This window comes from Chlorocebus sabaeus, chromosome 15 (assembly GCF_047675955.1).
Source record: "Chlorocebus sabaeus isolate Y175 chromosome 15, mChlSab1.0.hap1, whole genome shotgun sequence".
NCBI classification, from domain to species: domain Eukaryota; kingdom Metazoa; phylum Chordata; class Mammalia; order Primates; family Cercopithecidae; genus Chlorocebus; species Chlorocebus sabaeus.
The window spans coordinates 91,118,593-91,135,841 of NC_132918.1; the positions used below are offsets into that span (position 1 = coordinate 91,118,593).

Sequence of the window (17,249 nt, forward strand, 5' to 3'; positions counted from 1 at the left end):
TAAGTAAAAATTAAGAAGGAGCAAATAGAAACATAGAACAAGTGAGGCAAAACCATATAAATAGTAAGATGGTATAAACTAAGGCAAATATTAGACTACTGGACTAAATGTTCCAATTAAAAGACAAGGATTGTCAGAATGGGTGAAGAAAAAAGTAAATTATATGTTGCTTTCATCAGACACACCTTAAAAATTAGGCTATGGGAAGGTTGAAAGTAAGAGAAAAAGCTATACCATGCTAAACTAGGCCGATTTTTATATTGCTGACGAAGTATACTTTAAGGCAAGAAGTACTACTTGCCTTAAGAGTGACATTTCATAAAAGTAAAAGATTCACTCCAGCAGGAGGATCTGTTCATACATTTGTTTGCACTTAATAGCATTCTCAAAACATAAAAAGTACAAATTGACAGCTTCATAAGTGCGAAAAGGTAATTCCAGAATCATCGAGAGGGAACCTAACATACCTGTGAGGAAGCAATTAAATAAGAAAACAAATATAAAAAATCAGTGAAGGCACAGAATAACACAAATTAAAAACTTTACCTACTTGACATATGTTAAACACTGCACTCACCATCTGCAGAATACACATGGATTTCCAGTGTACATGAAACAATTACCAAAACTCATCATTTGCTGGATTACAGATTTCAAATGATAGAAAACAAATACTTTCTGACTATAATGCAATTTAAATGGAAACCAATAACTAAAAGATAACTAGAAAATTCTCATATATTTGGAAATTAAGCATTATACTTCTGAGTGAGTCAAAGAAGAAATCACAGAATAAATTAATGTTTTGAACTAAATAGTAATGAATTGCCAAGTAATGAGTTTGGAGGCTTTCATAGCTTTGTTGAAGGAATACACACAGCTTTAAATGTTAGGAAAGAATGTTGAAAATCAAATATTAGGAAAGTTGAAAATCTAAGATTTTGAGAAATTGAAAAAATATCAGTCAAACTCAAAATTATAGAAGGTGGGACACAGTGGCCAGCCCCTATAATCCCAACACTTCAGGAGGCCTAGGTGGGCGGATTGCTTGAGTTCAGGAGTTCAAGACCAGCCTGGGCAACATGGTGAGACTCTGTCTCTACTAAAAATACAAAAAAATAGCCAGGCATGGTGGTGTGCGCCTGTCGTCCTAGCTGCTTGGGAGGCTGAGATGGGGGGATTGCTTGAGCACAGGGAGTGGAGGTTGCAGCGAGCCAAGATCATGCCATTGTACTCCAACCTGGTGACAGAGCAAGACCCTGTCCCAAGTCAAAAAAAGAAGAAAACAGTATTAAAAAAATTTAAAAATAAAAAATATGGCAGAGCAGAAATTAATGAAATAGAAAACAAACATAAAAGAGGATCAACAAAGCCAAAAGTGTTCTCTTTGAAAAGACAGTAAACCACTAGGAGTGATCAAGAAAAGAAAGAAGGCACATCAATATGAATATCAGGCATGAAAAAGAGGATATGACTCCACATGCAGCAGACATCAGAGAGATTGACAGAGTCAGCCCAACAGGAAAAAGGACAAAGGGCTTGGACACATCACAAAAGAGAACCTCCAAATAATAAGCATGTGAGATAGTGCCCAATTAATTATGGAAATACAAGTTAAACCCTGATGTCTTATACTACCACCCACATACCAGAATAGTTAAAATGAAAAAGACAGAAAATATTTAATGCCGGCAAGGATGTGGAGCAACTGAAACTCATAACAATGTTAGGGGTGCAAATTGGTGCATCTTCATTGGTAAACTGTTTATAGTATCATAATGTCTCCTAAAGCTGAACATACACATTAGTTATGACCCAGAAGTCATATTCTTAGATACACACTCAACAGAAATGCTTACATGTGTTTACAAAGACATGTACAAGAGTGATGACAGTACTGTTCAAGTATTCAGCAGCTGTCAGGTGCAGTAGCTCACACCTGTAATCCCAACACTTTGGGAGCCCAAGACAGAAGGATTCCTTGAGGTCAGGAGTTGGAGACCAGCCTGAGCAACATAGCACTACCCTGTCTCTACAAAAAACTTTAAAGGTAGCTGGATGTGATGGTGCATTCCTATAATCCCAGCTACTCAGGAGGCTGAAGCAGGAGGATCCCTTGAGCCCAGGAGTTCGATCAAGGCTGTAGTGAGCTATGCTTGCACCACTGCACTCCAGCCTTGGTGACAGAGTGAGACCCTGTCTTTAAAAAAAAAAAAAAAAAAAACAGAGTCAAATACTGTCAGCAGTAGAATATGTAAATAAATTATGACATATTCACAACGAAACATTGTATGATAATGAGTGAGAGTGAGCAGTCTCCCGCCACATACAAAAGTATGGAAGAATCTCACAAGTACGATTTGAGTTAAAAACAAAAACCCCAACCTAAAGATATACATACTCTATGATTCCAAATTTAATAATTGCTTGTAGAAGTCAAACAGAGGTTACCCTGTGAAAAGGAGCTGGTGACTAGAGTGAGCACACCCCGATTCTGGGGTACTAGTGATGTTCTGTGTCTTGACCTAAGTACACAGGTACATGTAAATTTGTGAAAATGTAATAAGCAGAATGATACGATTTTTCTGATATTGCTCATCTGTGTTTGAAACATATACTTCAGAAAATGTTAAGGAAAAAATAGAAAGGGAAAAGAGAAATAGAAAACCTAAATAATCTAGTACTTATTAAAGACTTGAACCGATCATAAAAAACCTTTCCACAAATTAAATACTAAGCCTAGAGGACTTACTAAATTCTACCAAAAGCTAAGAAGCTATGTCAATTGTATACAAACTCTTCAACTAATTTATGAGCATTAATTTGATACCCAAAGCTGGAAAGGACTATATAGGAAAGGAAAATGATAAAGCCAGTCTTAATTATGACTATAGATGCAAGAACCCTTACCAAAATAGGAGCAAATTGAATCAAACAATTTTTTTAATAAGGCAAAATATAACAACCAAGTTGGGTATGTTCCTGGTATGCAACACTGCTTTAACATTTAAAAACTAATCAATTATGGAGCTAGAGGGAAGATGGAAGAGTAGGAAGCTCTGGGAATCTGTCTCCCCACCCAGACAACAACTGCACTGGCAGAATCTGTCTGATGTTACTATTTTGGAACTCTGTTCACCATTTTTATCGGTTTTGGAACTCTGAAGTCTATTGAAGGCTTATAACTTCCAGGGGAAGGTTTGAAAGGTTAATTTCAGCTCTTAACATGGTAGCAACTACCTATTCCTCTACCCTCAGCCCCATAGCATGTAGCCGTGCACACATTTTCAAGCGGCTTTGCATAGGGTTTGTGGGAGCCAGTGTGGACAATAAGGATTCTGTCTTCCAAATAGCAGGGATCTTTGCTGTGATAGCTAATTATTGCTTCTGATCATGGAGGTGCGGCCATACAGCCATAAAGTGAGCCATTGTTGCAGACCCCACTGCCACTGTTACAAGCCTGGAAGCACTGGAGGCTGAAGTGACTTTTAAAGATTTAAAGGGCCATTGCCTTCAGTGGTGATTAGTGAGGAGAAAGAAAAAAAAAATCAAATGAAAACAAAGGGCTAGTGCCTCCCCCTTCCACCCGCACTACACACACACGCACACACACACACACCTTTTTTCTTGCCCCCCTTTTGGGGGCCAGACCTGGACATTCAAAAGTAACCATGTATGTGAGGGGAGATTTTCATATTCATGGAAAATCACAGGCTTAGAAAATACCTGAAAAGACTGGCTGATTCCTGGTACAGAAACACCTTGCAACAGTAAACAATAAAATTAAATTTTAAATAAAACAGCAAACCCTAGGAAAGGAAAAGAATGTGATCTCCAGAGTTACCACATTGTAAGAGTTAAATGTGCAGTTTCCAACAAAAAATCACAAGACATACAAAGAAACAGGAAAATATAGCCCATTCAAAGGAAAAATAAACTATCCCTGCAGAAGACTATCCTTGAGAAAGAGTTAGACTAAGACTGTAAAACAAGATGCTAAATGAGCTATAAGACATGGACAAAGTCTCAAGAAAATGATAGGCCCAGCGCAGTGGCTCATGCCTGTGATTCTAGCACTTAGAAGGCTGAGACGAACCACCTGAACTCAGTGGTTCGAGACTAGCCTGGGCAACATAGTGAGACCTTGCCTCTACAAAAAGCAAAAATTGGCCGGGCGCGGTGGCTCATGCCTGTAACCCCAGCACTTTGGGAGGCCGAGGCAGGCAGAACACCTGAGGTCAGGAGTTCGAGACCAGCGTGGGCAACATAGTGAAACCCCATCTCTACTAAAAATGCAAAAATTAGCTGGGCGTGGTGGTGGGCATCTGTAATCCCAGCTACTTGGGAGGCTGAGGCACGAGACTCGCTTGAACCCAGGAGGCGGAGGTTGCAGTGAGTGGAGACCATACCATTGCACCCCAGCCTGGGCAACAAGAGCAAAACTCCATCTCAGAAGAATAAAAATAAACAAAAATTAGCTGGCCATGGTGGCACGAGCCTCTGGTCCCAGCTGCATGCGAAGCTGAGGTGGGAGGATCTCTTGAGCCTGGGAGGTCAAGGCTGCAGTGAGCCAAGATCATGCCACTGCACTCCAGCCTGAGCAACAGAGGGAGACCTTGTCTCCAAAAAGACAAAGGAAAAAAAGATGAAAAAGATATGTGAACAAAATGGAAATATCAACAAAGAAATAAAAAACGTAAAAAGAAACCAAAAGGAAATTCTGGAACTAAAAATAACTGAAATGGAAAATTCACTACAGGGATTCAGGGAGATTTAAGCAGACAGAAGAAAGTGTCAACAAATTTAACTTGAAGATACAACAATGGAAATTATTTAGTCTGAAAAACAGAGAAATGATTGAAGAAAAGGGCCTATAAGACACCATCAAGCAGTCAACTCACACATTATGGGGGTCCTGGAGGAGAACAGAGAGGGGAAGGGCAGAGAGATTGAAGAAATAATGGCCAAAAACATCCCATGTTTGATGAAAGACACGAATATAATCCAAGAAAATCAAGGAACTCGAAGCAGGATAAACTTAGATACCCACACGGTGGCACATTATAATCAAACTGTCAGAATATGGAGAGAATCTTGAAAGCAGCAACTTATCACACACAGGGGATTTCCCAATAAGATTATCAGTCGATGTTTTTGTTTGTTTTTTGAGACAAGGTCTCTGTTTGTCACCCAGGCTGGAGTGCAGTGGCTTACTGCTTACACAGGTTACTGCTGCCTTAACTTCCTGGGCTCAGGCAGCCTCTCACTTCAGCCTCCCTAGTAGCTGGGGCTGCAGACGTGCACCACCACGCCTGGCCAATTTTTGTATTTTTTATGGAGACAGGGTTTTGCCATGTTTCCCAGGCTGGTCTCAAACTCCTGAGCGCAAGTGATCCACCCACCTCAGCCTTCCAAAGTGCTGGGATTACAGGTGTAAGTAAATATCCACCAGGCCCAGCCATCAGCAGATTTTTTTTTTTTTTTTTTTTTGGAGACAGGGTCTACTCTGTCTCCCAGGTTGGAGTACAGAGGCACAGTCTCAGCTTACTGCAACCTCTGCCTCCTGGGTTCAAGTGACTCTCCCACCTCAGCCTCCTTAGTAGCTGGGATTACAGGCACCCACCACTGAGTCCTGCTAATTTTTGTATTTTTAGTAGTGACGGGGTTTCACCATGTTGGCCAGGCTGGTCCCAAACTCCTGACATCAGGTGATCCACCCACCTCAGCCTCCCAAAGTGCTGGGATTACAGGCATGAGCCACCATGCCCTGCCAGCAGATATTTTATCCGAAACTTTGGAGGCCAGAAAACAGTGGGTTCAAAACACTGAAGAAAAAAAAAAAATTTAACTGTCAACAAGGAATCCTGTATCTGGCAAAACTATTCTTCAAAAATGAGGGAGAAATTAACACTCACCCAGATAAAAATTACCTGTGGTTCTACCTTACAAGAAATGCTGAAGATAATTTTTTAGGGTGGGATGAAAGAATACTAGACAGTAACTCTACAAAATACCAAAGCAAACATCATAATTAATGGCAAAATATTGAAGGCTTTCCTTTAAGTTGGGAATGAACTCTCATATACTCATCATCCAGCTGCAGCCATGATTATCCGCTTACGACCAATCTTGTTTCTCTCCACCCACACCCACCTCCTTACACCTTCATTCCAGATTATTTTGAAACAAGTCTCAGACATTTCTATCATTTTGTCTGTGTAAATCACTGTGTATTTGTATTTCTTCAGTTTGTTGGAATAAAATTTTAAATAACATCTATTTGTGGCAGTTGGTTAAGTTGTTTAACCTATATATTCTCTCTCCACATCTCTCTTTTATGCCCCACCCCACCCCCGCACCACCTCCCATTTATTTGTGATAGAACCCAGGTCATTTCTTGTGCAGAGATTTCCCCACACTGTATTTTCTGATTACCTTCTCATGGGGTTATTTATATGAATGTTTGTCCCCTTATTTTCTGTAAACTGTTACGTAGATCTCTAAGTCATTTTAATCTGAAATTTTCATCAAAGTCAAAAGTGTCATAAATTAATGAATAGGTGTTTTGGCTACACTGAGCTGATGCAGAATTTGTTAAAACCCTCTGTCATTCCAAGTATATAGCAACATACTCAGTAACTAAATCTAGTTTTTATTGTTTTTGTTTTCATTTATTTATTTATTTTGTTGTTGTTGTTGAGACAGAGTCTCCGTCACCCAGGCTGGAGTGCAGTGGCTTGATCTCAGCTCACTGCAACCTCTGCCTCCCGGGTTCAAGCGATTCTCCTGCCTCAGCCTCCCAAGTAGCTGGGACTACAAGCATGTGCAACCACTCCCACCTAATTTTTATATTTTTGGTAGAGACAAGGTTTCGTCTTGTTGGCCAGGCTGGTCCTGAACTCCTGACCTCAGGTGATGCACCTGCCTCGGCCTCCCAAAGTGCTGGGATTACAGGTGTAAGCCACCATGCCCAGTCTGTTATTTTTATTTTTAAAAATCCCAGAAACAGGCTGGGCTCAGTGGCTCACACCTGTAGTCCCAGCACTTTGGGAGACTGAGGTTAGCAGATCACCTGAGGTCAGCAGTTTGGGACTAGCCTGCCCAACTATGAAACCCCATCTCTACTGAAAATATAAAAATTAGCCGGGCGTGGTGGCGCATGCCTGTGATCCAGCTACTTGAGAGATGGAGGCAGGAGAATCGCTTAAACCCAGGAGGCGGAGGTTGCAGTGAGCCGAGATCACGCCACTGCACTCCAGCCTGGGTGACAGAGTGAGACCCTGTCTCAAAAAAAATAAAATAAAATCCCAGAAATGGCCAGAATGACTCAAGTTTTTAATGACATTCATATTTTCAACAGAGTTCAACTTTTCATGATTTTCTATTTTACGTCTTCTCTCCTTTGTCATCTTTTTTTAAAAAGTATTACAATGTGGTAATTATCAATTTCTGTATTTATTTACATAGGGAAATGAATAAGCGTCTAACAGAAGAACAAGCCAGAAAAACGTTTGAGAGAGCCATGAAACTGGAACAGGAGTTTACTGAACATTTCACAGGTTGGAACCACATTGTAACAGTCCTCTTTAAGATAAAATTTTGCTCTGAAGCCATGTGAACTGACCCATGCAAGTGGATTTTGAACTATGCCTGCATCTACCAGTAGTAACTAGTACTGTCATTTTCAGAACAAACCCTTAAGATCAGTGGTTTTGTCCTGTGGGAAATTCATCTAGCCTAGGCAGTGGTGCTGGGGAATCTTTTTTGGAGACGGAGTTTTGCTCTGTTGCCCAAGCGGAGTGCAGTGGTGTGACTCGGCTCCCTGCAACCTCTGCCTCCCAGGCTCAAGTGATTCTCCTGCCTCAGCCTCCTGAGTAGCTGGGACTACAGGCATGCACCACCATGCCTGGCTAATTTTGTATTTTTAGTAGAGATGGGGTTTCTCCATGTTGGCCAGGCTGGTCTTGAACTCCTGACCTCAGGTGACCCACCTGCCTCAGCCTCCCAAAGTGCTGGGATTACAGGAGTGAACCACCGCGCCCCGCCAGGAATCTTGAGATTTAATGTTTCTTAGGTTATTGATTAGAACAGCAAAAACAGGAATAATTCATACTTGACCAGGGAAAAAGAGATTTAGATTTCATTTATTCTGTGAAACTCATGATTTTTCTCTTATCCTTTATAAATTTTGATCCATTTTCTCTAGCCATGTTGAGGTATAATTGACAAAATGTGTATATATTCACGGCATATAATGTGATGTGATAAATGTATACATTGTAAATTGATTAACACAATCAAGTTAACATGTCTTTCACCACACAGTTACCATTTTGTGTGTGTAGGGAAGATGCTTAATACTCTTTATTAACAATAGTCACTATTGCTGTAGATTAGATCCCCAGAATTTACTCATCTTATAACTGAAAGTTTGTACCCTTTCACCAACATCTCCCCATTTCTTCTACTCTGCAGTCCCTGGAAACCACCTGTGTTTCAATGAGTTCTACTTTTTTAGATTCCACGTAGAAATGAAATACAGTATTTGCTTTGCTGTGTCTGGCTTATTTCATGTAGCATCAGGTCCTCCACATTCACTCATGTTGGTTGTTGCAGATGATAGGATTTTCATTTTTATGGCCTAATAAAATACTGCATTGTTGTATATATACCATATACATACATACATACATATATAGATATGTGTATTTGTTGTTTCTTGTTTTTAGTTTTTTCTCTTTTTTTTTTGAGACAGAGTCTCACTGTGTTGCCCAGGCTGCAGTGCAGTGGCGCGATCTTGGCTCATTGCAAGCTCCGCCTCCCGGGTTCACGCCATTCTCCTGCCTCAGCCTCCCCAGTAGCTGGGACTACAGGCGCCGCCACCACGCCCTGCTAATTTTTTGTATTTGTTAGTAGAGACGGGGTTTCACTGTGTTAGCCAGGATGGTCTCGACTCCTGACCTCGTGATCCACCTGCCTCAGCCTCCCTGAGTGCTGGGATTGCAGGCATGAGCCACCACGCCCAGCCTGTTTTTGGTTTTTTTATTCATTTCTGAGACAGGGTCTTTTTCTTGCCCAGGCTGGAGTACAGTGCCATGATCATGGCTCACTGCAGCCTCAACCTCCTGGGCTCAAGCAATTCTCCCTCTTCAGCTTCCTTAGTAGCTGGGACTACAGGTGTGCAGCACCACACCTGGCTAATTTTTTATTTGTAGAGACAGGGTCTCACTGTGTTGCCTAGGCTGGTCTCAAACTCTTAGGCTCAAGCAATTCTCCTTCCTCGGCCTCCCAGAGTGCTTGGATTATAGGTGCACTGCACCTGGCCTACAATACTTTATTCATTCATTCAACTTTTTTTTTTTTTTTTTTTTTTTTTGAGATGGAGTTTTGCTCTTGCTGCTCAGGCTGGAGTGCAGTGGCGTGATCTCAGCTCACCACAACCTCCCAGGTTCAAGCAATTCTCCTGCCTCAGCCTCCTGAGTAGCTGGGATTACAGGCATGTGCTACCACGCCCGGCTAATTTTGTATTTTTAGTAGAGACGGGGTTTCTCCGTGTTGGTCAGGCTGGTCTCAAACTCCTGACCTCAGGTGATCTGCCCGCCTCGGCTTCCCAAAGTGCTGGGATTACAGGCGTGAGCCACCGGGCCTGGCTCATTCATCTTTTGACAGACTCTTAGGTTATTTTCCTATCTTGGCTATTGTTGATTATGTTGCAGTGAACATAGGACTGCAGATTTCTCTTCAACATACCCATTTATTTTCCTTTGGGTTTGTTGTTGTTGGCTTTTTGTTTGTTTGTTTTTATTGTTTTGTTTTGAGACAGTCTCACTCTGTTGCCCAGGCTGGAATGCAGTGGCATGATCTCGGCTCACTGCAACTGTCGCGTCCTGGGTTCAGTTGATTCTCCTGCCTTAGCCTCCCAAGTAGTGGGGACTAGAGGCGCATGCCACCGCACCCAGCTAATTTTTGTATTTTTAGTAGAGACAGGGTTGGCCAGGCTGGTCTCAAACTCCTGACCTCAAGTGATCCGCCTGCCTCAGCCTCCCAAAGTGCTGGAATTACAGGCGTGAGCCACCACGCCTGGTCCAATTTCGTTTCCTTTGGATATATATACCCAGTAGTGGGATTGCTAGGTCATATAATAGTTCAGTCTTTAATTTTTTGAGGTGACCGGGCACGGTGGCTCATGCCTGTAATCCCAGCATTTTGGGAGGTCCAGGTGGGCGGATCACCTGAGGTTGGGAGTCCGAGACCAGCCTAACCAACATGGAGAAACCCCATCTCTACTAAAAATACAAAATTAGCCAGGTGTGGTGGTGCATGCTTGTAATGCCAACTACTTGGCAGGCTGGGGCAGGAGAATCGCTTGAACCCAGGAGGCGGAGGTTGCGGTGAGCCGAGATCACGCCATTGCACTCCAACCTAGGCAACAAGAGCGAAACTCCGTCAAAAAAAAAAAAAAAAAAAAAAAATTTGAGGAATGTCCACACTGTTTTCTATGATGGCTTTACTCATTTACATTCCCACCAACAGTGTACAGGGTTCCCTTTTCTTCATACCATTGCCTACTTGTTATCTCTTATCTTTTTGATAACAGCCATCCAAACAGGTCTAAGGGGATATTTCATTATGGGGTGGGTTGGGGTGTGTGTGTGTGTGTGTGTGTGTGTGTGTGTGTGACAGTCTTGCTATGTCACCCAGGCTGGAGGCAGTGGCATGATCTCATCTCACTGCAACCTCTGCCTCCTGGGTTCAAGTGATTCTCGTGCCTCAGCCTCCTGAATAGCTGGGAGTACAGTCACCCGCCACCACACTCGGCTAATTTTTGTGTTTTTAGTAGAGACAGGGTTTTGCCATGTTGGTCAGGCTGGTCTCGAACTCCTAGTCTCAAGTATCTGCCCACCTCAGCCTCCCAAAGTGTTAGGATGGCAGGCGTGAGCCACTGCGCCCAGCCTCATGATTTTGATTTCTATTCCTCTGATGACTAAAGAGGTTGAGCACTTTTACTGATACCTGTTGGCCATCTGTATGTCTTCTTTGGATAAATATCTATTCCAGTCCTTTGCCCGTTTTTAAAATGGATTGTTTGGTATTTTGCTAATGAGTTTCTTATATATTTTGGATATTAACCCCTTATCAACTGCATGGTTTAGAAATATTTTCTCCTCTTCCATAGGTTGCCTTTTCATTTTGTTGATTGTTCCTTTGCTGTGTAGATTTTTTATTTGATCTCCCACTTGATGATTTTTTTATTTTGCTGCTTGTGCTTTCCAAAAAATCATCCAAGACCAGTGTCAAGGAGCTTTTTCCCTGTTTTCTTCTAGGAGTTTTATGGTTTCTGGTTTTACATTTAAGTATTTAATCTATTTCAAGTTAATTTTGTATAAGATAAGGGTTTAATTTCATTCTCTTGCATGTGGATATCCAGATTTTCCAACACCATGTATTTAAAACACTAGCCTTTCCCTATTGTGTGTTCTTGGCCCCTTGTCAAAGATTAGTTGCCCTTTGATCCGTTTTGAAATACTATTTGTTTAAAAAAAAAAAAAAGAAAGAGTAGGTAGCAATTCCCCAATATTCTTTTCTTACTCAGTTTGTCCTTTAACTGACTCCTCAAGTCTTTGGACACTTTTGTTGTTGTTACTTGTTTGTTTGAAATACTATCAGCCTAAATTTGACATTCACAGTGAGTATCAGTAAGGGTCATGGTTTTTGTAAGCCTTGTGCTTTCTTACTTTTTTCAAACTAATTTCAGACTTAAATAGAAGTTAGAAGAATAGTACAGAGAGTCTCATGTACCCTTCACCCAAATTCCTCAAGTGTTAACATTTTACCACATTTATAATTTTTTCTGAAACATTTGAGGGTAAGTTTCAGGTAGATGCCCCTTTACTTCTAAATATTTCAGTGTGTATTTTCCAAAAAACAGGGAGATGCCCTTATATAATCATAGTTTTATTACCAAAATCAGGAAATTTAATAATTATATGTCTCATCTAACTATAGATCTTATTATTATTTCACTATTCTTCTAATCTCTTTAGAGCAAAATGGGAAAAAAATGGTTGTTCTGTTCCGGTACAAGATGCAGTTCAGGCTCACGTGTTACAGTGAATTATCACATCTTTAACGTTCTTTAATCTGAAATAGTTCCCAAGTCTTGTCATTCATGACCTTGACTGACATTTTTTAAGAGTAAAATCTAGGGGGGTTTTTTGGTTGTTTTTTCTGTTTCGTTTGTTTTGTTTTGTTTTTTGAGCCAGGGTCTCACTCTGTCGCCCAGGCTGGAGTGCAGTGATGCAATCTCAGTTCACTGGAGCCTCCACCTCCCAGGCTCAAGTGATCCTCCTACCTCAGCCTCCCAAGGAGCTGGGACTACAGGCTGCAGCCAACGTGCCCAGCTAATTTTTGTATTTTTTTGTAGAGACAGGATTTCACCGTGTTGCCCAGGCTGGTCTGTAACTCCTCCGATCCGCCCACCTTCACCTTGACCTCCTGTAGTGGTGGGATTACAGGCGTGAGCCACTGCACCTGGCCAGAGACCCATTCTTTTATAAAATGTCCCTCCCTCAATTTGGATTTATCTGACGTTTTCTCATAATTAGATTTAGGTTATGCATTTGGGGCAGGAATAGCAGTGAAGTAATGATGTATCCTCTGTGTGTCATACAAGGAGGTTTACAGTCTGCTTGTGCCGTTACTTGTGATGCTAATTTTAATCACATGGTTAAGGTGTCTGCAGCCTTATGCTCTCCCAGTTTCTTCCCAAGGGGTATCCTGGTTTACTAACCATGCCATTCATGAATTTACAAAGTAAGCAAAATGTATATTTCCCAAGTCAATTCCTGACTCTTTTCTCCTAAAATAAATCCTTGCGTGCTGTTGTCAACCTAAACTATGAAATGCTCTGGGATTCTGTCCTGTGCTGTTGGAGTGCATCAAGATGCCAAACCCACAAACCAAGTATTTTGTCAATTGAACTGAGTCTTCAGGGACACTGAGGCATGTCTGTATTTAGCTCAAAAGGTAGAAGTCTCACAAAACTGATACTAGCGAATATTATGTTACTTAAAATTCTTGTTTACTCAGGCATTCCTAGCTATGTATAAGCCCTTCTTACCTATATATAACTTCTTTCTTCTATGCACATAATCTCAGGTGCCAAATAGACAGTATTATTTAAAATCTCCCTTCGACATTTTATGCTCAGTTTTTCAGACCATGGAAATCTACACCTATGATGCTCTTCCAAGATCACTGGGGATTTTTTTGTAGTTTAATAAGTGACTTATTTAATTTGCAATTCTGAATTATTTCATTTATATGTAAACTTTTTTTGTGAGAAACAGGGTTTCACTTTGTCACCCAGGCAAATGGTACGATCCAGTGGTACGATCATAGCTCACTGCAAATGTGAACTCTGGGCTCGAGAAATCGTCCTGCTCTCTCAGCCTCCCGAGTAGCCAGGACCACAGGCACACACCACCATGCCTGGCTAATTTTTTTTTTTTTTTTTTTTTTTTTTTTTTTTTTTGGACACACTGTCTCACTATGTTCCCCAGGCTGATCTCAAACTCCTAGCCTCAAGCAACCCTCCAGTTCAGCCTCCCAAAGTGCTGGGATTGCAGGCATGAGCCAACATGCCCAGCCATAAACATTTTCTTTCCTCTTAAAAAGTGACTTATGCTTAGTGCTGTCTAGCGATACTTTGTTTTTGTTTGTTTGCTTGCTTTATTAACCGACCCTCATCCCTCACAGACCTCAGGGGCTTCAGCTATTTCCGAAGAATTACTTATTAGTAATTGTTACTCTTTTTTTCACACATTATTTCAGGCAGCAAATAAACATTGATTGTTAAGTCTCTAAACACTAACAAGCTGGCTTAGATAATTCACCTACTCTACAGTAACTGACATGCCAGCTTAACTGAAACAAGTAGCATCAATCTGTAGCCAGCTCTTTTCTGCCGTGATCCTACCCCAAAAAAATAAAACATTATCCTGCATCGTCCTGTCTGTGGGATTGTAGCCAGTTTCCTTTGTCCTACATGGTGATGGAGAAATCAGGACAGTTAAGAAAATAATTTGTTTTAAAATAATAAAGCTAATATATGCTCAGATGGTAAAAGAACAAAAGATCACCAAATCGTACTTTTTGATCCATTTTTAAGATAAAAATTTTATACTGTACAAGTAGGAAAATTAATGAAGTGAGCCGTTTTTTCTAAGTGAACAGTGCGTAAACGGTGATTCTTCCTGGATGAGTAACTTTCTCAAAGATATTAGTTTCTGCTATTTCACCAATAATTGTAATGACAAAATAGACAATTAATGGAGATTTCTGATTTTTTTTCTATCATTACAGCTATTGTACAGGGAGATACGCTGGAAGACATTTACAACCAAGTGAAACAGATCATAGAAGAACAGTCTGGTTCTTACATCTGGGTTCCAGCAAAAGAAAAGTTATGAAAACTCATGTTTCTCTATTTCTCTTTTCCACAATTCCATTTTCTTTGACATCTCTTTGCCCTTTCCTCTGGAGTCTTTTTTCAATAATGATTTCATGTTGAATTATATCCCACATCATGGTCTGCAGGTGCGCTTATTTTTTTACATGTAGTGTCTCCTTCAAGTTACATCATGTGTATTATTTAATGTCACTATTGGTTAGTGGCCATTTTTCACAACTGAAGATGGAATGGCCTGACCAGCTATTAAGAATTTGGGGAGACGCAGAAATTGTGGTAAAATTCCTTAATGTTTAAGGGAAAGTAACTTTAAGAGATTTTTGGAAAAGCTTTATATACATTCTTTTCAAATTTCAGTACAAATGAAAAAGTGGTTTTAATCAGTGATTTAGTAGACTTTGAGCAACTATGCACGCTTAAGTTTAATAGCATGGTTTGGCCAATGTATTACTCTCCAGTCCTGTTCTCAGTCAGCTTCTATCATCAAAGCAATTGTCTCATTATAGATAAATAAGGAAAACATGTTTTAATTTAAAAATTCATGTCTGAGTTAACTTTCATAAGGGATTTCATTTTTCCTAAGCATTATTAAAGTCTTTTATTATTTGAAGGTTCTTTTTTCCCAGTACATTTGCTAGGAATAACAACGTTTAAATGTTTTTAATCTACTTGAGCAACACTATCGTGTCTTACAAAAGTTGTTCATATGTAAATGATCATCACATTCTGTGAATCGAGGCCATGTTCAGGTGCTAAGGAAGTTCGCCTTTTACACAGAAGGTTGAGAAAATTTCCTAGATATAAATACAGATAAATCAGACATTACAGTGGTGATGTAGAAACCATAATGGCAATGGAAAGGAGTCCAATTCATAGCCTAAAACTTAAAAATGTATTCTTAGGAGTCAGATTTTACTGAATATTTTACCCACAATAGCTGCCTATTTTGTTATAATAAAATATATATAAATATATATATAAAACTTTCTTTAAACTCTGTAACTATGGGAATTATTTTCTTTACATAGTTGCGCACACACACAAACGTATATATATATATATTTAAAATATATTTTGTTTCTTTTGCCACCTACTCCTAACTTTTTGTTTGGTTTTTAAATTAAATATTAATTGAATAGACTTATCTTCCTTAATCCTGTGAACTGAAAATGGGGGCATGGTGATCATGAGGAGAAACATTTAGGGGAATTAGATTATAAGTAAAAGTATGGGCGTATTCTCCTCTTTTCTATAAAAGTTTTCAAATGGTTCCTGGGGTTTTTTTGTTGTTGTTCTTGTTGTTATTGTTGTTCTTGTCATCAGGTTTGATTTTGGTCCTTGCCCTTTCCTTCTAGTTCTCCTTTTATTAATAGGAAGGCAGGCAAAAGCCCCATTTATGTGTGTGTTTTCCCCTCAGACAGCTTTCATCCACTGCTCTGCACTAGAATTGCACAAATCTTCATGGTGAGCAATTTTAAGAAATTTTAGTGAAAGGTAGAAATTATTTCAGAAATCAGTTTCTCTGGTCCTTTATATTAATAATAATATTTGGCTTCCCATTGCTCTTTGGAGTTGTTTATTAAATATGTGTTTTTGACAACCTCCTCATTACAGTTTCTTAAAGAAATGAGTACTGGTTTGTAAAGAATTATCAACATTATCCATTCCATTTATGAAGAAGAGGAGAACAGCTAATAAACTGTATTGTAAAATCCATATGTTAAATGTGTCTTGAATTTTGAAAGAAAAAAATATTTTGCAAGCTAACATTTTCTTGAAACAATTTGAGGCATCATGTAATTTATAACTGAATTCAAGAGCCATTAGGCAACAGAGTATGTTAACACATTGAAATACACACAGTATTGCTGTTACACTAAATATTGTAGGTTGTTAACAAAATAGAAATATACTAGAAGAAAACTATTGTAAAATCTCAAGAGCTTCAGAAATTGCCTTACAAGACCCCAGCATAAGCTGTTTTGAAGTATTTACCAAATAGTCACATGTTGTAAAATACCAAGTGGGTTATAAAAGGATGCCATTTATGTATTAAAATCTACATAACATTTTTTTCTGGATGTCCTTGTTAAGTGATTTTTTTGTAAGAATATATGATTGTGCAGCTTTCTAGCTTGTACAGGATTATCAATAATGAGATTACTAATTGCTGAGTATTATGCAATAGCCACTTTAGTATCATACCTCTTGTTTTTTGTTTTTGGTTTTGTTTTTGGTTTTGGTTTTTTTGTGTTTTTTTTTTTGTTTTTGAGACGAAGTCTTGCTCTGTCACCAAGCTGGAGTACACTGGCTTGATCTTGGCTCACTGCAACCTCTGGCACCTGAGTTTAAGCGATTCTCCTGCCTCAGCCTCCGAAGTAGCTGGGATTACAGGCGCCCACCACCACACCCCGCTAATTTTTGTATATTTAGTAGAGACAGAGTTTCAGCATCTTGATCAGGCTGGTCTTGAACTCCTGACCTTGTGATCCACCCCCTCGGCCTCCCAAAGTGCTGGGATTACAGGCATGAGCCACTGCACCCGGCCCATACCTTTTAATTAAAAAAAAAAAAAAGAGAGAAGTGGTGTTACTCACCCCACTATAAGGTTTACATTAAACCACTCGCCCAAGATGACTTAGCTAGTAAGTGGCAGTGCTTAGTATTTGGATCCAAGCCTCTCTGCCCCAAGTCTACATTCTTTCCAGTACACTTGGCTGCCTCATTTTTCGCCCCCTACTGTGTAAAGAACTGTAACTTAAATTACTAGTTTAGCAGT

The 17,249-nt window shown here is 39.9% G+C and overlaps 1 protein-coding gene across 20 annotated transcripts in view; it reads left to right on the plus strand.

Moving 5' to 3' along the window:
- The window catches only part of DLG1 (discs large MAGUK scaffold protein 1), a 276,922-nt gene extending 260,736 nt beyond the window's left edge, over window positions 1-16,186 (plus strand). For all 20 annotated transcript variants that reach the window (XM_008009612.3, XM_008009616.3, XM_038003103.2 and 17 more), the window contains 2 exons: window positions 7,468-7,559; window positions 14,365-16,186. In XM_008009612.3, coding sequence (XP_008007803.1) covers window positions 7,468-7,559; window positions 14,365-14,471 — 199 coding nt within the window. In that variant the 3' untranslated portion in view covers window positions 14,472-16,186. The remainder of the gene's footprint in view (window positions 1-7,467; window positions 7,560-14,364) is intronic.
- The last annotated feature ends 1,063 nt before the right edge of the window (window positions 16,187-17,249 follow it).